This window comes from Dendrobium catenatum, unplaced genomic scaffold, assembly GCF_001605985.2.
Source record: "Dendrobium catenatum unplaced genomic scaffold, ASM160598v2 fragScaff_scaffold_853, whole genome shotgun sequence".
NCBI classification, from domain to species: domain Eukaryota; kingdom Viridiplantae; phylum Streptophyta; class Magnoliopsida; order Asparagales; family Orchidaceae; genus Dendrobium; species Dendrobium catenatum.
Genome location: NW_021319315.1, coordinates 9,726,919 through 9,747,854, shown reverse-complemented (window position 1 = coordinate 9,747,854; position 20,936 = coordinate 9,726,919). Strand labels below are relative to the sequence as shown.

Below are 20,936 nucleotides of genomic sequence, written 5' to 3'. Positions count from 1 at the left end.
TGAATTTGAAAATGCTAGACTTGTTGAGCAATCGGCAAAAATATCTAAGAATCATACCACAAGCATCAATGATGAAACCCCACATGAAGAAGGGTATGATTATCCTCTAATGAATAAAGGTTTCTTACCTCAAAGAGAGCAATATAAAACATTAATTTATTTGAGATTTCAGCAAATCAAACCAAGTTGAAATCAACTTGATGCTCCTACATGAATCAAACTCTCAATCAATTACACACACTAATAGGCATTGAAAAACTAATAGTCAAAGGCAATTCATATAGATTACTCCATTACCGGCTCATATAATTATTGTTGCAAAAGTCAAACTTTCTTTTATGAAGATTGCATTATAATTATAGCCCATTAAAAACTTTTTCCTCCATATTCATACTTTAATTTTGAAATAGTTACATGTACTTCGCAATCATCTCTTTCTATCTCCCATCTTGCATCTTTTTCTAAGTATTTCTTCCGAACACCCTAACAAATGGATTAAATCAATGATGAAGTTGTACAACCTTATGTTTCAAAATATTCTCTATAACTCGGATTTGCTTGAATGAACAATAGCATGAACCAAATTTTATAAGAATCATGATGTATGTAGGAACATACGAAACAGATGAAAATGTATTATGTTTTCTTGCGAGCCTCAATGGAAGAGCCAATCTATCATGACTTGGCCTTGGAGCTTTGAGTAAAAAGATAGGAATAGATTGTGGGATAGTATTTTTAAATTAAAATATTTCTAAGTTCAAAATCAATATTAACCAAAATTTTTATAAACCTTAATCTAATATAGTGATTTAATACACCGAAAGAAACACTATCACATAAAGTTCATTTTAAATAATAATACAAAAAATCTACTATTCTTTGTCAACCATCCATATAACATAGATATCTCATATTATTCTTTTATCCCACAACATCTATAATGCATAGATTCTCTTCTCTTTCTATTATTTGTAAATTATCTACATAACATAAATATCATTTTCTTGTGATATACATCATCTATAATACATAAACTTTTCCTGCCACTCATTTAATTCTCAGTATATATATATATATATATATATTGATTAAATAGAATGATGAGTTACTAACATAAGGCAATGGATGAATCAAGTGTCTAAATTACAATTAAAAAAAGTGTCTAAATTACAATAAATCAAATGAAAAAGAAATATCATCCAGACTAGTTATCATTAGAAACTATAAGGAAATTATAAAATTTGCTTATCATTTAAACATCAACCGTGATCATAAATATTGCACAATATTTAAAGTGATGCACAATATAAATAATTGTTGCTTGGTGAGGAGATGAACTTCATTCGTGTCAATATGAAGAATCATTTTGCTTTGGAATAGATAAACCATTGTGAACTATTTGTGGTCATGGTTTGATAATAATAAATTTATATCATGAATATGAATGAACAAAGTTATAATTAGCTCAATTAAATGCAAAATGTCTAAAAAAAATGAAATATTACTCTAATTTAGCAATGTAATCACCCACCTTGAGATTTGTAAGTATTATTCCTTAACCTTGCCCTTGCCCTTGTTTTTTAAGTATTTATTCCTATAAACTTAACCGAATTCCACATACAAGATACATATAATAATAATCACTTGGATTCTCTTATACTTAAATATAACTTAGGATGATCATTAATGAATCTTTGACTCATTTTCTTTTAAGCAATATTATATCAATCTATACTTAAAAAAAATTATATCTTGAGTTAATTCAAGTATTTTGGTTTTTTTTTATTAAAAATAATAAGTAATTGATTTTCTTTTATGAATTGAAGTCTTTCATTTTATTAATTACATTTAGATTACTTATATTTTATTTCTTTAAACTTCACCTCAATAAAATAGGCCATTTATATTGATCTAATAAGCTCGATTTATGATATTTTATGGAAACCTAAAACCTGAAGTCACAATTATTTAACTTATTCTAAATCTTTAATAACTGAAAGACTCTAATTTGAATTCTATAAATTTTTATAAAATATTATGATTCATGAGCACAATAATCCTCATTTTTTAGACAGCCCAAAACAATTCTTATAGCTTCTTATATAGATATAAAGAATATTTTTAATGATATGCATTTTAATTAGGACAAAATTCTTATTAGTTAAACATAAAAGAAAAATCTAGAGTTTTATCTTGATTTGAAAGCATGGTAGGAAGAATAACCTAATTGCGTCCATCCTAAATCTACCTCTTATATTAAGCATAAGATCTATATAATAAAATAAGTTTTTTGGCTTCTCCACCTTAGACTGATTAGCATTTACAAAATCTAAAAATTAACCTTTATTTTATTCAATGACTATAAAAAAACTCAAATTTGTCCATTAGAAAATCTATACCTTAATTATTTTGTTCATAACATTGGCTATTGTTCTTAAACTAAGATTGCATGTAAATTAAAGATATATTTGTTTCTTAAATGTTTAAGATTCTATATAATTCTTCTCTTAAAACTCTTGCAAGAATTTCTTTAAAAATAAAATTTTTGTTAAGGAGAAAAAGGAAACTTAGGTTTTGGTTTACCTTATCAAGAATAAAGAAGAAGTGTTATCTTCCTTTGGATTTCATGCCATAGTCTCATTGACCACACTCCTTACTATGGTCCATGCTTAGTGTTTTTTGACGCTCACTTCAGCAGTCCTCACTCGGCCTTCTGCTTTCTCCCTTGTTCGCTCAGTCTTGCTCTCCCTCCAACACATTTTAAATCACACTCTCTCCCTCTCAGTCTTTCACTCCCACTCTCTCTTTCTCTTGCTTTTTTCATCTCCCTCTTAAAGGTTAACAATCGATCCCATTAGATTGGTTCAATTGAACCGTCCATGCAGATTCCTCTTTTTTATTTCATAAAAGAAATCTCCTAAACAAATTATTTCTAAAAAAAATTATTTTTCTCTTAATTAAAATCTTAGTACTTTTATAAATAAACTAAATCTATATGGAGCAATTAGTCTATTAAGTAAATTTGATTTAGATAGTTCCATTAAATCCATAATTTTTTTGTTAACCAAAATTTATTATTAATACTTTTAATAAAAATAAATAAGTTTTTAGGTTATTACCGAATCAACAAGAAACTCTGTCAAAAATTTTCAATCATTTTAAAAGGACCAATAATAGTAGGTTGAAGTTTTTCACTCTTGCTAAATTTCCTAATTTACATTTAGGAAAAACCTTTCGAAAATATGATTTCAAATCTCAAATTCAATTCCTCTATTTTTTATAATCAACATTCCTTTGTCAAATCTACTTAAATGAATGAAGTCATTGTCAAATAAGATGAATTTTCTTGATATCCTGACCAACTTGTTGAGGCCTTAAGAGTTTTGATCTCCATCCTCAAACCAATACAAATGAGATTTGCATTTCCTATCATATATAGCCTCATATGGAATCTTGTCGATCCTAGCTTAATTCGACAAGTAGAATCTAATCCTCTTAGCTAACGCCAAAGTAAAAAATACAACTAAAGATAAATCTTCTAAAGTTTGTTATTAATTATTTGTCCTAGGATGAAACACAATGCTAGGTCTAATTTAGTACCCAAAGTATTTTACATTGTCTTTTGTTGAAGTAGATCTTTCATATCAATCGAAAATAGAAATGATTATATCCCATGTAATTGAATAATATTATCCATGTAAATCCTTGCTAACTTCTCCATAGGAATATTGTTTTGCTTGATTGCTCAAAAATGAATTGTCTTTATAAGTTTGTCAACCACTAATTACTTGATAACCTTGTTTATATTTGGGTTCGTCATGATTAAGTCATTAATAAGAGTTCACAGTTTAGATATCTTGGGTCTATTGTTCAGAGTGATAGTGAAATAAATGAGGATATTATTAGTGGAATTCATTTTGGATGGTTGAAGTGGAGGAGTGCATTGGGCTTGTTGGTTGATAGAAAAGTCCCCCTAAAACTTAAGGGAAAATTCTATAAGATGGTGGTTAGACCTGCAATACTTTAAGGTGTAGAATGTTGGCCATTAAAAGAGAAGCATAATATTAAGTTAAATGTTGAAGAGATGAGGATGCTCAGGTATGAGTGGCTTTACTCTTAGAGATAAGATACAAAATGAGCATATACATGAAAAGGTTGGAGTAACCCTAGTGGAAGATAAGAATAGAAAGAGTTTACTTAGATTGTTTAGTCACATAAATTGGCGGCCTTCTAATGAACCGATTAGGAAAGTAGATGTATTACATTTGACTTATGTTAAGAAAGATAGAGGTAGGCCTAAAAAGACTTGGTTAGAATATATTAGAAATGATATTTCTTTATTAGATTTAAATGAAAATTTAATTTTTAACAGGCACAATGAAGAAGAAGGATTCATGTAGCTGACCCCACATAGTGGGATAAAGGCTTGTTGTTGTTGTTGTTTAGATTTGGGTAAGCCAATTATAAAAGCCATTACAATCTTGTTCTACTTCCATTTTGAAATAGGAAAAAGGTTGTAATAACTCATGAGCTCTTTGATGCTCAACCTTAACCATTTAAAAAGTTAAGCACTTAACTACAAAATTTTAATATCATTGTTTATGCCAAACCACCAATGAAGCTTGTTTAGATTTTGATTCATTTTAGTACTCCGTGGATAGATAAAATGTGGAGCGGCATGAATTTTTTTGAGAATCTCCTTTTGAAGTCCTGACCATTAAATCTTGACATACATATTTATCAATTCAACATCGTACATTTGTGTAGCAGGAATCTTATCTACCGTTATTGGTTGACTAGTCATGATATTTATGATGGAATTATCACAAAGTGTAAGAACCGGTTTAACTGGCTGGTTCAATTGAACCGACCAGCCCTAGTTTGAACAAATAGAGGCGGAACCGAGTGGAGATAGGTGCCACTGGAGCCGGCCGAATGCGATCACATGCGAGTATAAATGGCTTGACTCACAGTTTTGAGCGAATGATCGTGTATGAGGATGGACGTAAATGACTCCTTTTAAGTATAACTTCCTCCTCTTCATTCCTCATCACTAAAGAAATAAAAAATGGAAAAAATGTCGTGAGAGATGGCTAAGAGGAAAGTGAGTGAAGGTTTTTAAATTTTCCATTTTTCTGTGTAAATCTTTCCATATTTCTTCATCCAAACAATAAGAGATATTTTAAATGAAGGCAAAGGAAGAGATAAAAGGAGGAAAGGAAAAATTGAAGGAAAGGGAGGAAGTTTTTGGAAAAGAAGAAGAGAGCTCCGTTTTCTACAGCGATGAACAAGATATTTACTTTAGATTTTTAATTATAGATTTTAATTAATTTATAAGTAGTTGAAATTTTGGAAAGTTGGAAGCTTTCAATATTACTTTAAAGCTATTAGTCAAATCATATTTATTATGACATCAAATTGTGACATTTAATTTGTCGACCGTTTATTAGAAATAAATTAAAAATATTTAGGAATAGTGGAGAATTGGTTAACCTAAATACAAAGGTGACAATGAAAGCAAATAACAAGTCTCAACAAGGAGATTGGAGGTAAGGATTTATTAAAGTAGAATTTATATGGGAATTGTGAAAAATTGAAAAATGGTAAAAATATTATGTATGTGGATTTATATTGTAGTAAGGAAGATCATCTCAAGAGTTGAAGGTTTGAAGGGAGTTGAAGCCAAAACATTCGAAGTAGGTAATTACAATTGTGTATAGATATTTTCTTGTTGAATTTCTATTTAAATTCTAAAGGTACTGTTTAAATAGTTATTTTACTTATATTTTGACGCAAGGTTTTAAAAGGCGAAATCGGGAATCGATGTATTTTTTCTAAGCGAGGTGACGCGTAAGCGTCAAAACGATTAAATAAATTAATATAAAATTATAAATAATGACAAAAAATAATAAAATATTATGTCAAATATGATTTTGAAGATTTGTTTTAATAATTATTTGTACTATCAATAATAAAACAACATGAATACAACAATATATCGGTTTGCCGGGGGTCCAAGGGGGCGCTGCCCCCTGGCGGGGTTCGACCTGGGGGTTGTTTGTATGTAATTTTGAAATTTTATTATAAGAGTACTTTTAAAATATTATGCCAATAAGTTGTTTGTATGTGCCGCTCGGTACCAAGCGGTACTGGCTCGGGATCGAGCGGTACTTGCTCGGTACCGAGCATGTACCTAGTGGTACCGAGCATGTACCTAGTGGTGAGACATGCAATGATTTTAAGACGCTGAATTTTAGCCATTAAAAGAGAAGCATAAAAATAATTCTTGTTGTTTTAAACTCCATGAGCAAAGGAAGAAAGCCCATTACTTGCAGTTGTTGAAGCCAAAGTATACGAAAGAGGAAGCAGGTAAAGTTTAAATAGTGGTCGTACATGTAGTGTTACCTTCGGTTCGAGCTCCGACTTCACATGAAGCATGACGAACTCAAACCAGCGGTCGAACAGGAAGAAAGGTCGTTCCCGAGCACTCCAGCCGGATCGAAGAACTCACTTGTGGTCGAACACGAAGCAGCTCTCAAAAGGGACGAAGTGGAAGCAGCACGATCGAAAAATAAGAAATTTGTTCTTCGCTGTGAGCTCCGTCGAATCCTAATGAGGCATCGCCTCACGCTGTCTCGAGGCCTTACACGTCTACGCGTACGCCTCGCTGAAAAAAATCGCACGCCTCATCAAATACATTGAGGCTTAAGCCTCAAGGCGCCGGGTTAGCGCCTCGAACTGAGTTGCGCCTCTATTCGGACACCTCGACCGCTTTTTTAATCGATGTTTTAATGTTATTATGTGAGATGATTCAAATTAATATGTGATGAGAAATTTTGACATTAATGAATTTGATAGAAGAATGTATATCAAATACATGATATTACAGATATAAATGCATATTTAAAGAAAATAGAAAGTGAAGTAAAGAGTGAGGAAAGAAATGATATCTTATATTATAAATAAAAATATAAATTAACAAATGAAAAAGGGAAAAAGGGATATGCATGCAAATTACAGGAGTTCACCCTCGTATGGTACTGGTTGGGGAAGAAATGTACTCATGCACATTAAATGGAAATGGATAAAGAAATGAAAATAGTTGTAGTTTTGATACATTTAGACAGTACTGTATAAATTGAATTGAAAATGGAATAAATGCTAAATTTTATGAAATGCCTTGTATATGAAATATAAATGAAATGTATAAAGAAATGGAAAATGTAATGCATATACTAAATGTTATATGATTGTTTATATAAGTTTTAATAGTGTATATGAATTAAGAAAATGTGTTTTTTTCAAGATCTGCTTCTCAGAGAAATTTTTTTTACCCTTTTTCGGAGTTTTCATGCTTCTTTCTCTAGTAACTCTCCCTTTATGAAAACCTGTTGTTATTTTTAAAGCTTGTATGAATTATATTGCATTTTCATAACAGTAAATTTATCTTATCAGTGGAACGAAGATTATAAAAATATATTTTTGGATCTTTCTAAAACTATAATTACTTGTTAAATTCATTGTTTGAACCGACCTAAATAATGCTGTTTTACATTTATTGTAGATTGGCTTGGAAGGAGAGCATCTAAGAATTTTCAGTAATGGCATTGATAACGTTAAGTGGATTACCCCATCGTTACCACCAAAGGATCAAGCTTTGACGTGGTACATGGTATAGTACAGTCCATTCTTTGAATATCACTGGTATATCTTGTATTTTATGGAAATCAAAAGGCCATGTGAAAGGAATTAAACTTGCTTTATTTAGAATAGAATTTCCACATTATAGAAATTATTGTACTCCCACTGCTATGTTGTTTTGACGCCATATTAAGTTAATTTTATTTGTGCCTGATTATATTCTAATGAAATGCACAATGGATGAACTTTTTAGGTCGTTGTGGATTCCCCGAAAGGAACTGAGCCTGTAGGGCTTGATATGAAATATATGGGGAAAGGCCAGGCTTGGCTGAATGGGAAAGCAATTGGAAGATACTGGCCGAGGAAAAGTTCTATTAATGATAAATGTAGTTCCAGTTGCAACTACAAGGGAAATTTTTTCCCCGACAAATGCAGAACAGGATGTGGGGAACCGACTCAGAGATGGTAACTTGGGGGATGTTTGAGATGTCTTTTATTTTTGGCTTTTTACTTTAATTTTTTTAGTATGTTTTGGTCTTAATTTTTATTTTTATTCTAAAAATAAACCTATATTTGACATTTTCATGCATTTATCATTTAAAAAAAAAAACCATCAGTCTGTCCGAGTAGCCGAGCAAGTACAATCCTATTGTCAGAGGTCCAAATCTCCGTATTTCTTTCCAGCTCCAAGAAATTAAACTTACCACCACCTCTTTCTAGATCATAGCAATAGCTTCCTAGATGAGAATGATTGATCTCTTGCAAGAGTTTTCTTGTCCAGTACCAGTACCATTTGCAAAGAGTTTGCCATGATGATCCCTTTTATCAATGATAAAAGCAATGACTACCAATGATAGGGATCACAACAAGAGGTTGAGGTCCTACAACCCCTGTCATTGCCTAGGCAATAGCCAGTGGTTCGCTTCTCCTGTTGTTATAGGTGTGACATCAATGGCATGCGTTGTGCTATTTGGATAGGCCATGTCTGCGTTTTTCAAGAATATTGATATATCATAAAAAAATATCGTGATCAAGCATGAATCTCAACGCAAAATCAAGTTGGAAATTTTAAAAATTAAATCGGAAATCATCTGAACTCCAATTTCAACAAACTTATAGTCGAGTTGAACATCCTAGAAATACGAACCCAATGACACCAAATTCGACCCAATCCTAGCTCAAATAGGTTCAAATCAAAGACCCGAAGCACATTTGGAAGGTTCAAACCATAATTTGGATTTCCAAAAAGTCTCCAAATGTGACATGCTTATAGTCGAATCAAGCGGCTCGATGAGAAAAATCCGAGCCAAAGATTGTCGAATTTTGATATCATTAGGGCCCTCCAATGCCCAACCCAATAAACGGTTCGCGGTCAAGGGATTCAATTTTGATCGTTCATTCAAACCGATCCCAATTTACCCTTTATCTTCCTCCTATTTACTAGCCATGCTACTCTCAGAAAACTGTATATAGGCCCCTCATTTCTCATAGAAGGGGACATCGGATGGGGGAGGTGGAGGGGGGAGGGGGGGAGACCTATGCAAGAAGATAAGGAAGAAAAGAAAGAGAAAGAAGAGAGCTCTCTTTCCACCAGACTCTTTCTTAACCATCGTCGGACTTCCACCCGACAACCTACCGATGATGTCCGGCTACCAACTAATGTCGGAGTTCTGTCCGGCCACTAACTGACGTCGGAGTTCTGCCCGACTTTCGCATGTCGTCATATTTTTTCCTGACCGTCAACTAACACCGGATTTCCGCTCGATCTCCAACTGACTCTGGACTTCTGCCCGTCGTCAAACTTTCGTCGGACTTCTACCCGACGCCGAAGTTTTGTCTGTCGTCAGACTTCTTCCCATTATCGGACTTTCAGCGGACTTCTACTTGACGCCGGATTTCCACCTGTCGCCGGATTTCTACCCATCCCCAAACTTCTGCACGTCGCCGAACTTTCCTCGGACTTTTATCCGACGCCAAACGTCTGCCAGTAGCCAGATTTCTACTCGACGCCAGATTTCTGCCGGTCGCCGGACTTTCGTTTGACTTTTACCCGACGCCGAACTTCTGCACATCGCCAAACATCCGACCTTCGTCGCCAGCCGACTAGGGTTCTTCCGATCTCCTTCACTAGACAATAGTCTTTCTGACTAATGTCGTCTACCAACTACGGTCCTTCTGACATTCGTTTCCAGACAATATTTTTTCTGGCCACTATCACCCGCCGACTACTGCCCTTCTGACCTCCATAGCCAGATTGCGGTCCTTCCGACCTTCGTTTCCAGACAACGGTCTTTTCTAACAACTATCTCCCACCCCTCTGACCATTGTCACCAGATTATGGTTCTACCGACCAAACAGATGTATCAATACTGATTCTTCAAGTCCCATCATGTAACACATTTTAAATGATGTATATTTGTTACATCAAGCTAAGGCATTCCCCTAGGGAAGTGCCTCATTTGTACTCGATTGCAAATACTAGTGGATTCATTCAAACTGGGCTAAGCTTTATGGGCTTTTCCCTTTTTAGGGTTTTCCACGTAAAATCTTAGTGTCTCTTATGAAGGTTACACCTTCTCTTCTTATATGTATGCGTGCTGGATCTTCGTATAAAACTAAGACGTTAAACTTTATATTTCTCTACCGCCGCGAATATTCCAGGACGCAAAAAGTATAACATGTAATAAGCTTTCAAATATTTTAAAAATAATATATATAGTTGCCTATACACTATTCTATAATTTTAAATTTAATATAAAAATGTAATTCCCTCCTTTCAAAATACATATATTATCTAATAATTTTATATATTCTTCTTAATTAGATTCATAGTAATTTAACTTATTAATTATAAATAAATTTTTCTATAAATATTAAGCTTATTTAAAATTTAATAAATATATTAGTTTAACATATAATAAAATAAAATAAAATACTTTTACCTTTCTTTTTAATCTACTCAACACCTAGTCCTCATGCATGCAGTTTTCCCTTCAGCGGCTTGCTCGTAAGTGCCAATTCTCTCTTCTCTCTCTTGATCTCTCCTCGTCTCCCTCTTTGTCGTCTTCAAATGATGAAGCCACTTGCAAATCAAAAAGGTTTCTTTTTCTTCCTCTCTGTTGCCTTTTAGTCCCTTTTGTTCGTTTGATTTCGCAGGAGTGAGCGAAACATAGTTATCTCACATGAGGATTCGCTACTTTTCACATTCGAAAGCATTTACTCGCTCGATTTCACGATTCAACCCGCCCGATGCGCTTGCGCTGCGGGAGTTGTCCGCTCGACCTGCCTGCTTCGCGTGTTTCACTCGTTTTGTCCATCCTTGTCTGTTTTATTAACTGGCTGGTTCACTTGAACTAGCCAGTTGGACTGGCTCTTACACGAGCACCATGACACTGTGTTCCAGAGCGCCCCAGAACTGGACGACATAGAGTAGAGCACTGCAGCGGTTTATATACGGTGCTCCAGTAGTGCTAGATAAAGGCTTGATTGCTGTAGTGCCCCAAACTGGCACTGCAAGATGGACTATACGATTTTCTTTCTTGTTTTTTTTTAAGGATTGCATCTTGGGGTTATTTTACTTAGCTTTCTCTTATATTTTTGTATGCATAGATATTGAGAACGGTGCATGTGAGAAGAGAAGGAAGGAGAGGGTCACAGAGAAGAGAGATCTGTACTTATTTCTCCCCATTTCATTGTGGATTACTTTGTGTGGTGTGGCTTCGTGGTTTTTTCCCTTTTTTGGATTTTTTCCACTTTAAATCCTGGTGCACTTTATTTTCTCTACTTTCATTTTTTTGTTTGTTTCATCATTGTGGTCTTTACTCATCATCCCCAACAAAGATAACGTCAGACACATCGAACTGTTACGTCGGCTCACAGTGAGCCAGCCCAGCCGGCCAAAGGGCCGGCTCAATGTTACTATAGGAGGAGGAACAGAGCCCGCCTCCTCTAATTTTTTGCCAATTAAGGTGGTGTCCGCCCATCCTTGTGAGGTTCAAATTTGAATAGAGGAGAGGCTAGTGTTTTGTTAGGGAAATTAGTTTAGGAAACTGTTTGTATTAAAGTGCATGAGGGGATTAGGAGGAGGGGATGTTTTGATTGATTGGGAATTAGGGTTTCTTGGTGCTTGGGCTCTAGACTCTCTTGTCTAGAGATTTGGGAGAGATGATCCTCCTCTCGAATTAGGGATCACTTGTATTTTGCTTTCGTGTGTGTTTTGCTTTATTTCGTGGATTGCAACCTTTCGTTTTGTGGCTGATTTCACCCAGATTTTATGCTATTCTTGCTGTTTTCTTCCAATTAGTGATAGGTTTGCTTGCGAACTCAAGTATTTCCTATCAAATTGGTATCAGAGCGAGTCTCGGGATTGGTGGAGGGCTGTTTTCGACGAATTCCAGTAGCAGTTTTTCGCCCTGAAAAAGAAGAAGTTGTTGTTTTTTGACTCCAAAATCCTGTTTTGTGAATCTACAAAATCCAGGTTGTGATGGCGGCCAAAAAGGTGGATGCATTGGAGGAAAGACTTGAAGGGGAGATGAGTCAAATCAAAATGACGGTGGAGGAAAGGATTTCTTCCATGGAGGGACAAGTCGCCGACCTCCGAGAGATGATGAAAAAAATGTTAGAGATTCAAAATCAGACAGCAAATTCAGTGGCAAAAGGGGTGGAAGGAAAAAATAAGAGTTCTAAAATCCGTAGAGAGGAAGATGAGGTGGAGATCATGGAAGGGGTAGGAAGAAGACCCCATCTGGAGCCTGTCCAGATGGAAGAAAGAAGAGGTTATGGGGAACCCCAGGAGGGATACTACGGCCGTCGTAGTGCTGATTTTGAAGACATAAGGGGGGATTTCGAAAGGAGTTTTGGCTATGGCAGAGCAAGGGAAGAGCGGGACACATGGGGTGGACCTAGCACTTGGGAAAGGGGAAGTTATGGAAGAATCAGGGGAAATGGTGGTGACCAGAAGGTGAGGAAGTTAAAGATGCCCATCTTCGAAGGAGAAGATGCGTATGGATGGATTTACAAGGTAGAGCGGTACTTTGCCGTCAACGGGTTGACGGAGGAGGAGATGCTAACAGCAGCGGGATTGTGCTTGGAAGGGAAAGCCTTGTCGTGGTTTCAGTGGAGAGACCAACGGAGGCCGATCAGGAACTGGAGGGAATTTAAAGACTGCATAATAGAGCGTTTCCAAACCGATCGGGGAGGAGACTTCTATGAGCAGTTCTTTGCTTTGACACAGGAGGGATTTGTAGCAGATTATAGGGAGCAGTTTGAGCACCTAGCTAGCAGCGTAAAGCGACTCTCAGACACAGTGTTGGAGGGGAATTTCATGAAAGAGTTAAAGGCGGAGATCCTAGCAGCCGTGAAGGTGTTGATGCCCCGTGACTTAGGGGAGGCCATGAATTTGGCCCAATTGGTGGAAAATCAGAGGAATTTGGAGAATGGAGCCAGGAGTAGCAGCACTGGGGGCACGTACAGGATAACGACTACTCATCTCGCACCTAAAGGCCCTACAACAGGAGGGAATCGAGAGGCTACCAAGGAGAAGACAGGAGGAGGAAATGGAGGAAACTTTAAGCAGCTGATAGAGAAAGAGATGCAGGAAAAGAGGGCCAAGGGGTTGTGCTTCTGATGCGATGAAAAGTATACACCAGGACATCGGTGCAAGGACCGAACTCTTCAGGTTCTCACCGTCTGCGATGACGAGGAAACTGAGGAGGGAGGTGAGGAGGAGATGGAGGAGATGGAGGATAAGCTACACGTGGATCTGGCTGAGGTCTCCCTGAACTCAGTAGTAGGGTTCACTACGAATCACACTATGAAAGTGAAGTGAGAGATCGAGGACCGAGAGATTGTGGTGTTGATTGATAGTGGGGCTACTCACAATTTCATTTCCACTCAGGTCTTCGACCAACTGGGAGTGAGATTGGTGGACACCGGCTGCTATGGGTTGATGAACGGCATGGGGAAGGTGGAGAAAGGCCAAGGGATTTGCAGAGGAGTTCCACTGACGATCCAGGGGATACAGGTAAGGGAGGACTTTCTTCCACTAGAGCTTGGGAGCACAGACGTCATCCTGGGGATGAAATGGCTGCAAACTTTGGGTGATACCAAAGTGAATTTGGGAGTACTCACGATGGAGTTGATGGTGGATGGCAGGAAGGTAGTGATTAAGGGGGGTGCGGGGCTTTCCAAATCCCTGGTTTCTCTTAAAACAATGGTGAGAGATATCCAGTTGGCAAGCGGAGGGTATTTGGTGGAGTTGCACAATTTGGAGGGAGTAAGATTGGAGGAGGGAGGAATCATACCCCTCTCCATTCAGCCATTGATTCAGGAGTTACAAGAGGTATTTCAGCAACCTCAAGGATTTCCACCGCAGAGGGAGCAGGAGCATGACATTGTGTTGAAGGAGGGAGTGTCGCCCATCATTATCCGACCTTATCGCTACCCTCAGTTCCAGAAGGATGAAATAGAAAGGTTGATTAGAGAGATGCTGGAGGCAGAGATCATCAGACCCAGCATCAGCCCCTTTTCTAGCCCTGTTCTGTTGGGGAAAAAGAAGGATGGCAGCTGGCATTTTTGTGTGGACTACAGAGCACTCAACAAGGAAACTGTACTTGACCAGTTTCCTATACCAGTCATTGACGAGCTGCTAGATGAACTTAGTGGGACCGTGATCTTCAGCAAGATAGACTTGAAATCGGGTTACCATCATATCCGAATGAAGAAGGAGGATGTACCCCAAAACGGCTTTCAGAACTCATGAAGGATAGTATGAGTTCCTAGTGATGCCATTTGGCCTCACCAATGCTCCAGCTACTTTCCAGGCCCTTATGAATAAGGTTTTCAAACCTTATCTCAGACGATTTGTGCTGGTATTCTGTGACGACATCCTGGTTTACAGCAGGACAAAAGAGGAGCACTGGGAGCATTTGAAGAGGGTGTTAGAAGTACTGTAGGAGCACCAGCTTAGAGCTAATTTGAATAAGTGTTGTTTTGCACAAGCCAGTGTAGAGTACTTAGGTCATGTCGTGTCAAAAGAGGGAGTTACAGCAGATTAGTCCAAAATTGAAGCAATGATAAGGTGGCCAGCGCCGAAAAATCTAAAGGAATTGAGGGGATTCCTAGGACTGACGGGTTAGTACATGAAATTTGTGAAGGGGTACAGCTCCATAGGACCATAGCATGGCCACTCACTGAACAGTTGAAGAAGGACGGGTTCCTATGGGGGGAGGCGGCCACATCAGCATTTGGGAGCTTAAAGAAGGCGATGACTACAGTGCTGGTCCTAGCCTTGCCATATTTCACTCAAACCTTCATTGTGGAGACAGATGCTTCCGGATACAGGCTGGGTGCAGTCTTGATGTAGAGTCGTAGACCCATTGCCTATTTTAGCCAGGTATTGACTGCTAGAGCCCGACTGAAATCAGTTTACGAGAGAATTAATGGCCATCATCTTGGCCATCCAGAAGTGGCAGCCCTACCTGCTTGGGAGACATTTCATTGTCAGGACAGATCAGCGAAGTTTGAAATGGCTGCTGGAACAGCGAATGGTGACGGAAGAACATCAACAGTGGTTGTCCAAGTTGCTAGGGTACGATTTTGAGATTCAGTATAGACCAGTGGTGGAGAACAAGGCGGCGGACGCTTTGTCCAAATGTATGGGAGAGTTGCAGACGGTGGCATTATCCGTTCCTTTTATACTTAACTGGGAGGGTATCAAGGAAGAAAGCGTTAGAGATGAAGAATTTGGAAGGATCAGGTCAGATTTGCTGAAAGAGGAGGGTAGCCATCTAGGGTACTCAATAGAAGGAGACAGACTGTTGTACCAGGGAAGATTTGTGATGCCCCGTACCTCAATCCACATCCAAAATTTACTCCAGGAATTTCATGGAAGCACAGTTGGGGGCCATTATAGAGTACAGAAGACCTACAAGAGACTAGCAACCGAGCTTTACTGGAAAGGAATGCATAGAGATGTAGAGGAGATGGTGGCAAGGTGTGAGATCTGTCAGAGGAACAAATATTTGGCTATGTCACCAGGGGGACTACTACAGCCGCTGGAGCTACCGGGACGAGTATGGGAGGAGATATCCATGGATTTCATAGATGGGTTGCCCCGTTCAGAAGGCTTCACAGTGATCTTGGTGGTGGTGGATAGATTGAACAAGTATGCTCATTTCATCCCCCTCTGACATCCTTACACAACGGTGACAGTGGCTTCAACTTTCATTAGAGAGGTGATCAGATTGCATGGTGTACTAGAGGCAATCGTGTCAGACAGAGATAAGGTGTTCCTCAGTCATTTTTTGGAGAGAATTGTTCAGGTTACAGGGGACAGTTCTGAAGAGGAGCACCGCTTATCACCCACAAACAGATGGCCAAACGGAGGTGGTTAATAGGAGCATAGAGACCTACTTGAGATGTTTTGTGTCAGAGACACCCAAGCTTTGGGCCAAGTGGTTGTCTTGGACAGAGTATTGGTACAACACTTCTTTTCACTCAGCTTCACAGATGACTCCATTCAAGGTGTTATATGGAAGGGATCCTCCTCACTTGGTGCACTTTGGGAGTAGCAGTACTCCTGTTTCTTCAGTGGAGGAGTACTTGGAGGAGAGGGATCGAGTGCTAGAGGAGTTGAAGCTCCGACCATATAGGCAGAAGACAGTTGCTAACTGAAGGAATGAAAAGCTGGCTCTAAGGTACTATGGACCTTACGAAGTGTTTGAGAAGATTGGGCCAGTGGCATATCGATTGAAATTACCATCATCGACGATGATACAGCCGGTTTTTCATGTCTCGCAATTGAGGAGGGTCATTGGTGACTACATTGCCAACCCCGAGCTACCTGCGACACTCACTGAGGATTTAGAGGTGGTTCTGGAACCCTTAGAGATGATGGGAGTTCGCCAGAAAGAAGACGAAACTAAGGAAGTGTTGATCCAATGGAAGAACCTACCAGACTACGAAGCCACGTGGGAGCCTGTGGGCTCCGAAAATTCGGCCCCGGCCTCCGCGCCGCCCTTTTTTTTGTATTCGTCGAGGGAGTTTTAACTGAATAAGTTCCGAGGTAAATTTTGGAAGGCAAATGGATTTGTAGATAAGACACTACCCAGAGATTTCGCCCTCATTTTGTGAGGACTTTATAATCTGAGTTTTGGTTTCCTATAGGCGCAAGCCCCTATAGTTAATTACCCCTCCCACTAACGAGAGAGAACTTTCGATTAAGGCTAGTCGTCAATCAGATACGTAGAACATACGTGTTATCTGGCTATAGTAGCAGCAATGAGTTTAGGTATTTGAAATATTTTGAAGTTTGAGAATTTGGGTATATTTGATATTTAAAATAAGAAATTTCACTATATTGCACTTAAAGCGGATGGTAGGGGAATGGATGATGGACCCGATCAAGATCCCATGGTTCCGTCATCCCGGGCCATCGTGGTCCCTGGTCTACTTAGTCAGAGGAGGTAGTCGACCCAACCTGACAGAAAGATCCTTATCGGCAGCCATGAGTTGCTTCGTCCAAGGGGACCTTGTAGACCTGGGGTTGAATGTTTGTCTAAGGGGATAAATTTGAATCCACCTTAGCTAACAGAGGGCTTTATGCCCTATCGATCATATCCTATTAATTCATATCTCAAGGATTTAACGCCATGAAAGAGCGTATTGGCTCTGGCCATAACCGGTATTTCATGGTGCCATTTGGCGGCAAAACCATTTGGTTCAGAGGGCCCGGGTCATAACCGTTTATCCTGCGGTGCCATTTGATAGCAAAATCACCGGTTAGAAGACACGTACCACGTCCTTACTGGCAGAAGACTTTTTGAGAATGGATCCTAGTAATATTTTCGACTAGGCATTCACCTCTTTTGTGAGTTAAAGTAAATTTTGATTTGTCCACCTCGGCAAATTATTGCGGAGGGTGGATGAATTTTTCTTTAAGCGTTAATGGTTGGATTTCAATTTAAATATTTTTGGATTTTGAGATTTTTTTGGATTTTTGGGTATTTGGGATTTTGACATTTGAAAATATTTGGAAACCCGTTCGGTTGAGATATGCATTCAACACGGCCATCATCGGGGTGTTTGGTGTCATTTGAAAATATTTTGAATTTTGTAGATGAATCTTGTCGACTCTGTCGAGCTGTTGACAGAGGATCGGGTTTCGTAGGCTTTATGCCCTTTGATAGTAAATTCTCATTGTTATAGGCCTTGAAAACCTAATATGGATGTATTAAGACAAATATAACGATCGCCACAACCGTATATTTGTTTGTTGATTCGAATCCTGTCGACTTCTATTGACTCGTATAGAAGGATCAGTTTCGAACCTGAATTCACTTGTCGACCCGCGCAGCATCCCTATACGTCACATGTGTACCAATAACACGCTCGCTGGGGCCCATGCGGGTTCTTGATTGCTTTTACCCCTTTTAGTGTACCTATGTGTATACAAACTATGGTGCACGTGCAGGGGTAATGCTTGAAAGGTCTTCTACGATAGCTCATAGAGATTTACATTTTGACGTAGTCATCTTGTATTTTGTATTTCTTATAAACAACATATTTGGTGCAGAATAGATCTCCTACGATAGTTCGTAGGAGCTTGCATTCGTCATAATCTTTATGCTTTTCGCTGTGGTTCTGGTCCCCACAACACATCCACTATTGTTGGAGGTAGATGTATTCATCCTTAGACTGAAGTTGACTACAGGATATTGCATTTACTGTAGTCTTTATGCATCTACCCATGGGTGGATGTTATACATACATTTGTATTCGTAGAGAGCTTGTATGTATTGCAGATTTTTAATAGTTATTCATGGATAATTTGTATTTTCTTGTACCATTTGCATTCCATCATGCTTATCTCATAGTACCTTTCTTTTTCATGGTTTCTGCAAGTGGAGATAGTACCTTTCTCTTTCATTGTGTTGTACTCATGAAGAGATTTTGTAGTAGCTCATAAGAGTGTAATGTACTTGTTTGAATGGTGGATACATATGTGATAATCCTTCAATGTTGTTTCCAATTGGTTTGCAACATTTATCTATACTATGATCAAACTATGCATGCCCATCTTGATCGTTGCTTGGAAATAAATTAATGTTGTAAACCTGCTATCAAGTTACAAAGAATTCAAGCTATGACTTTATGACCAAGTCATATCCTCCACAATCTTCTCATCATTTGCAAGTAAGTTCCATTTGCAAGCTTTTATCCTTCAAATATGATTTACAACAAAGTGTAGTGAACTTAATATTATCATCAATATTTTTATTCCAATGCATATGACTCTTTCAAGTCAAGTATTGTCATCCAAAAAAAAATAACATGCTAAGGTTTATGATTACTTAATACATAAATCACTATTTGCTTGCATGATATTTATTTGGATGAATTTAAATGACCAAATATCCATCATAATATTCAATTGAAAGTTCTTGTGTTATTGCTCACAAGCATTTCATTTGATCCTTATTTGAATAATTATGATTGCAATTATTATTCTATGCTTGTTCTAAAGTCATCATATGATGGCTTTATGATCAAAACATACCTCCAAAATTTTTCTGTTCCTTATAAACAAGCTACATTCCTCATTTCCTTGTTCTCAAAAATTCATTGTAATTTACATGATGAATGTAGCTTATTCACCAATATCTTCATTTTGATTGCAATAATCCCTTGCAACTCAATTGTTATTTTCATGCCAAAGTTTGCAAATCACTTATGTATGGCTCTCTTCTTATAGGCAAGCTATACTCCTTGCCTCCACTTATGGTTTCCAACATGCATGAGAATTTGGAGATAGTTTGTCATATATCTTGCAATTCAATGAACCTTATTCAAAGATGAATCAAATCTCATGTTATGAGTTAATTAGTTTGACCCAAAAGCTCACACCATGGCTTTGTAATCAAATCATTAACTCTTGTCATTTTCTTTCCCTTTGCTTATTAAAATTTGCATTCAAATGAAATGATGATTTTTTAAAAGCTCATTGAATCAATTATGAACATTTAATTGTATTCTTCATTTGCTTCATGTTAATGATTATTTGAAAATTCATTTTGAGGCTTTGATCATTATAAGCATTATTCTTATGATTCATGATGATTTTTTTTATTCTAAACATTAGGCTTTAATCCAAGTTGAGCTTAATGTCATTTATTCAATATTCATTGGAATTCATGTTTTATGTTATCAAGTCCAAGTCCATATTTGCAAGTCCCCTGCTGTCCAAATAATGTCCAATATTCGTTCTAAGTCCTTGTCTTTTTTAGACAAAATTTCGGCAGCCTCCCGGTGTCTCCCCTGTTTAGGGGAAAACCCAAGAGGCCGCCTACCCTCCACGCCACCAAAGGCGTGCACGGTTGGTGTTTGTGAGACACCGCAGCAGTTGTATTTATTTTTCTCCCAGCACGTCAACAAAGGCGTGCATGGGGTTTTAAAAAGTATTTTTATTTGAAAAGAGGACAGTTTTTTTGCTTTCCCCCCACTCGAGGGTACTTATAAGTGACCCTGCTTCGCCGTACGTGCCGCACCGGGGTCCCATCCCACCACGCGCAACAAAGGTGTGCATCGGGCGGTTCTCCGATTTGCCATGAATATTGAAGTAGGGTTTTGAATTTAGAAAATTTCATACCTCCGCAGGGTTGTTGTGGTTAGCACGTGGATCGAGGGGTCACTCGCCTACCTCGTCGTAGGTGTCGCACCGGGTTCCCTCCTACCACGGCCAACAAAGGCGTGTTTAGGTGGTTTGCCGGTCCGACACGAATGCCGAGGAAAGAGAGTGGAGGGGATCAAATCTAGGTAACATTTTTTTTCCTTCTTTTTCTTTTCTTTCTTCTTTTTTTTTTCTTTTCTTCTTTCTTTTTTTTTTCTCTTTTTCTTTTTCTCTTTTTTTTTTTACAAATACATAAGAAGTATGTATGTAACAGTTTACCATTAACTAATCAGTAACAGTAATAATATAAATAAGCTAATAGTGATAATAATATATAAAAATAAATAATAATAATAAAAAAAATCTTACTCTAATTTATATATAAAACAAAAGCTAACAGATTACCCTTTTAAAAAAAGAGGATATACATGTATATGCCTAGCATCACTAGTGTGAACAATAAATAAAAACACTTCAATTGATTACAGAAGTTAGAGAAGTGAGGGAATCTCATAATAGTCTTTTGTCTTTTTCCCTTGGAGTATGTAGATGAATTCACAGAGATGGAATATAGGGAAATCAACTTTAAAATGTTAAGGGGAAAAGCTCACGTGAAGGACAAGATATT

At 37.7% G+C, this 20,936-nt stretch overlaps 1 protein-coding gene across 1 annotated transcript in view; it reads left to right on the top strand.

Annotated features, from left to right (window-relative positions):
- LOC110099357 (beta-galactosidase 3-like) overlaps positions 1 to 20,936 on the top strand; it is a 49,335-nt gene that overhangs the window by 1,541 nt on the left and 26,858 nt on the right. Inside the window, exons 2-3 of the mRNA XM_028697018.1 lie at positions 7,565 to 7,672; positions 7,895 to 8,106. Coding sequence (XP_028552851.1) covers positions 7,670 to 7,672; positions 7,895 to 8,106 — 215 coding nt within the window. The 5' untranslated portion in view covers positions 7,565 to 7,669. The remainder of the gene's footprint in view (positions 1 to 7,564; positions 7,673 to 7,894; positions 8,107 to 20,936) is intronic.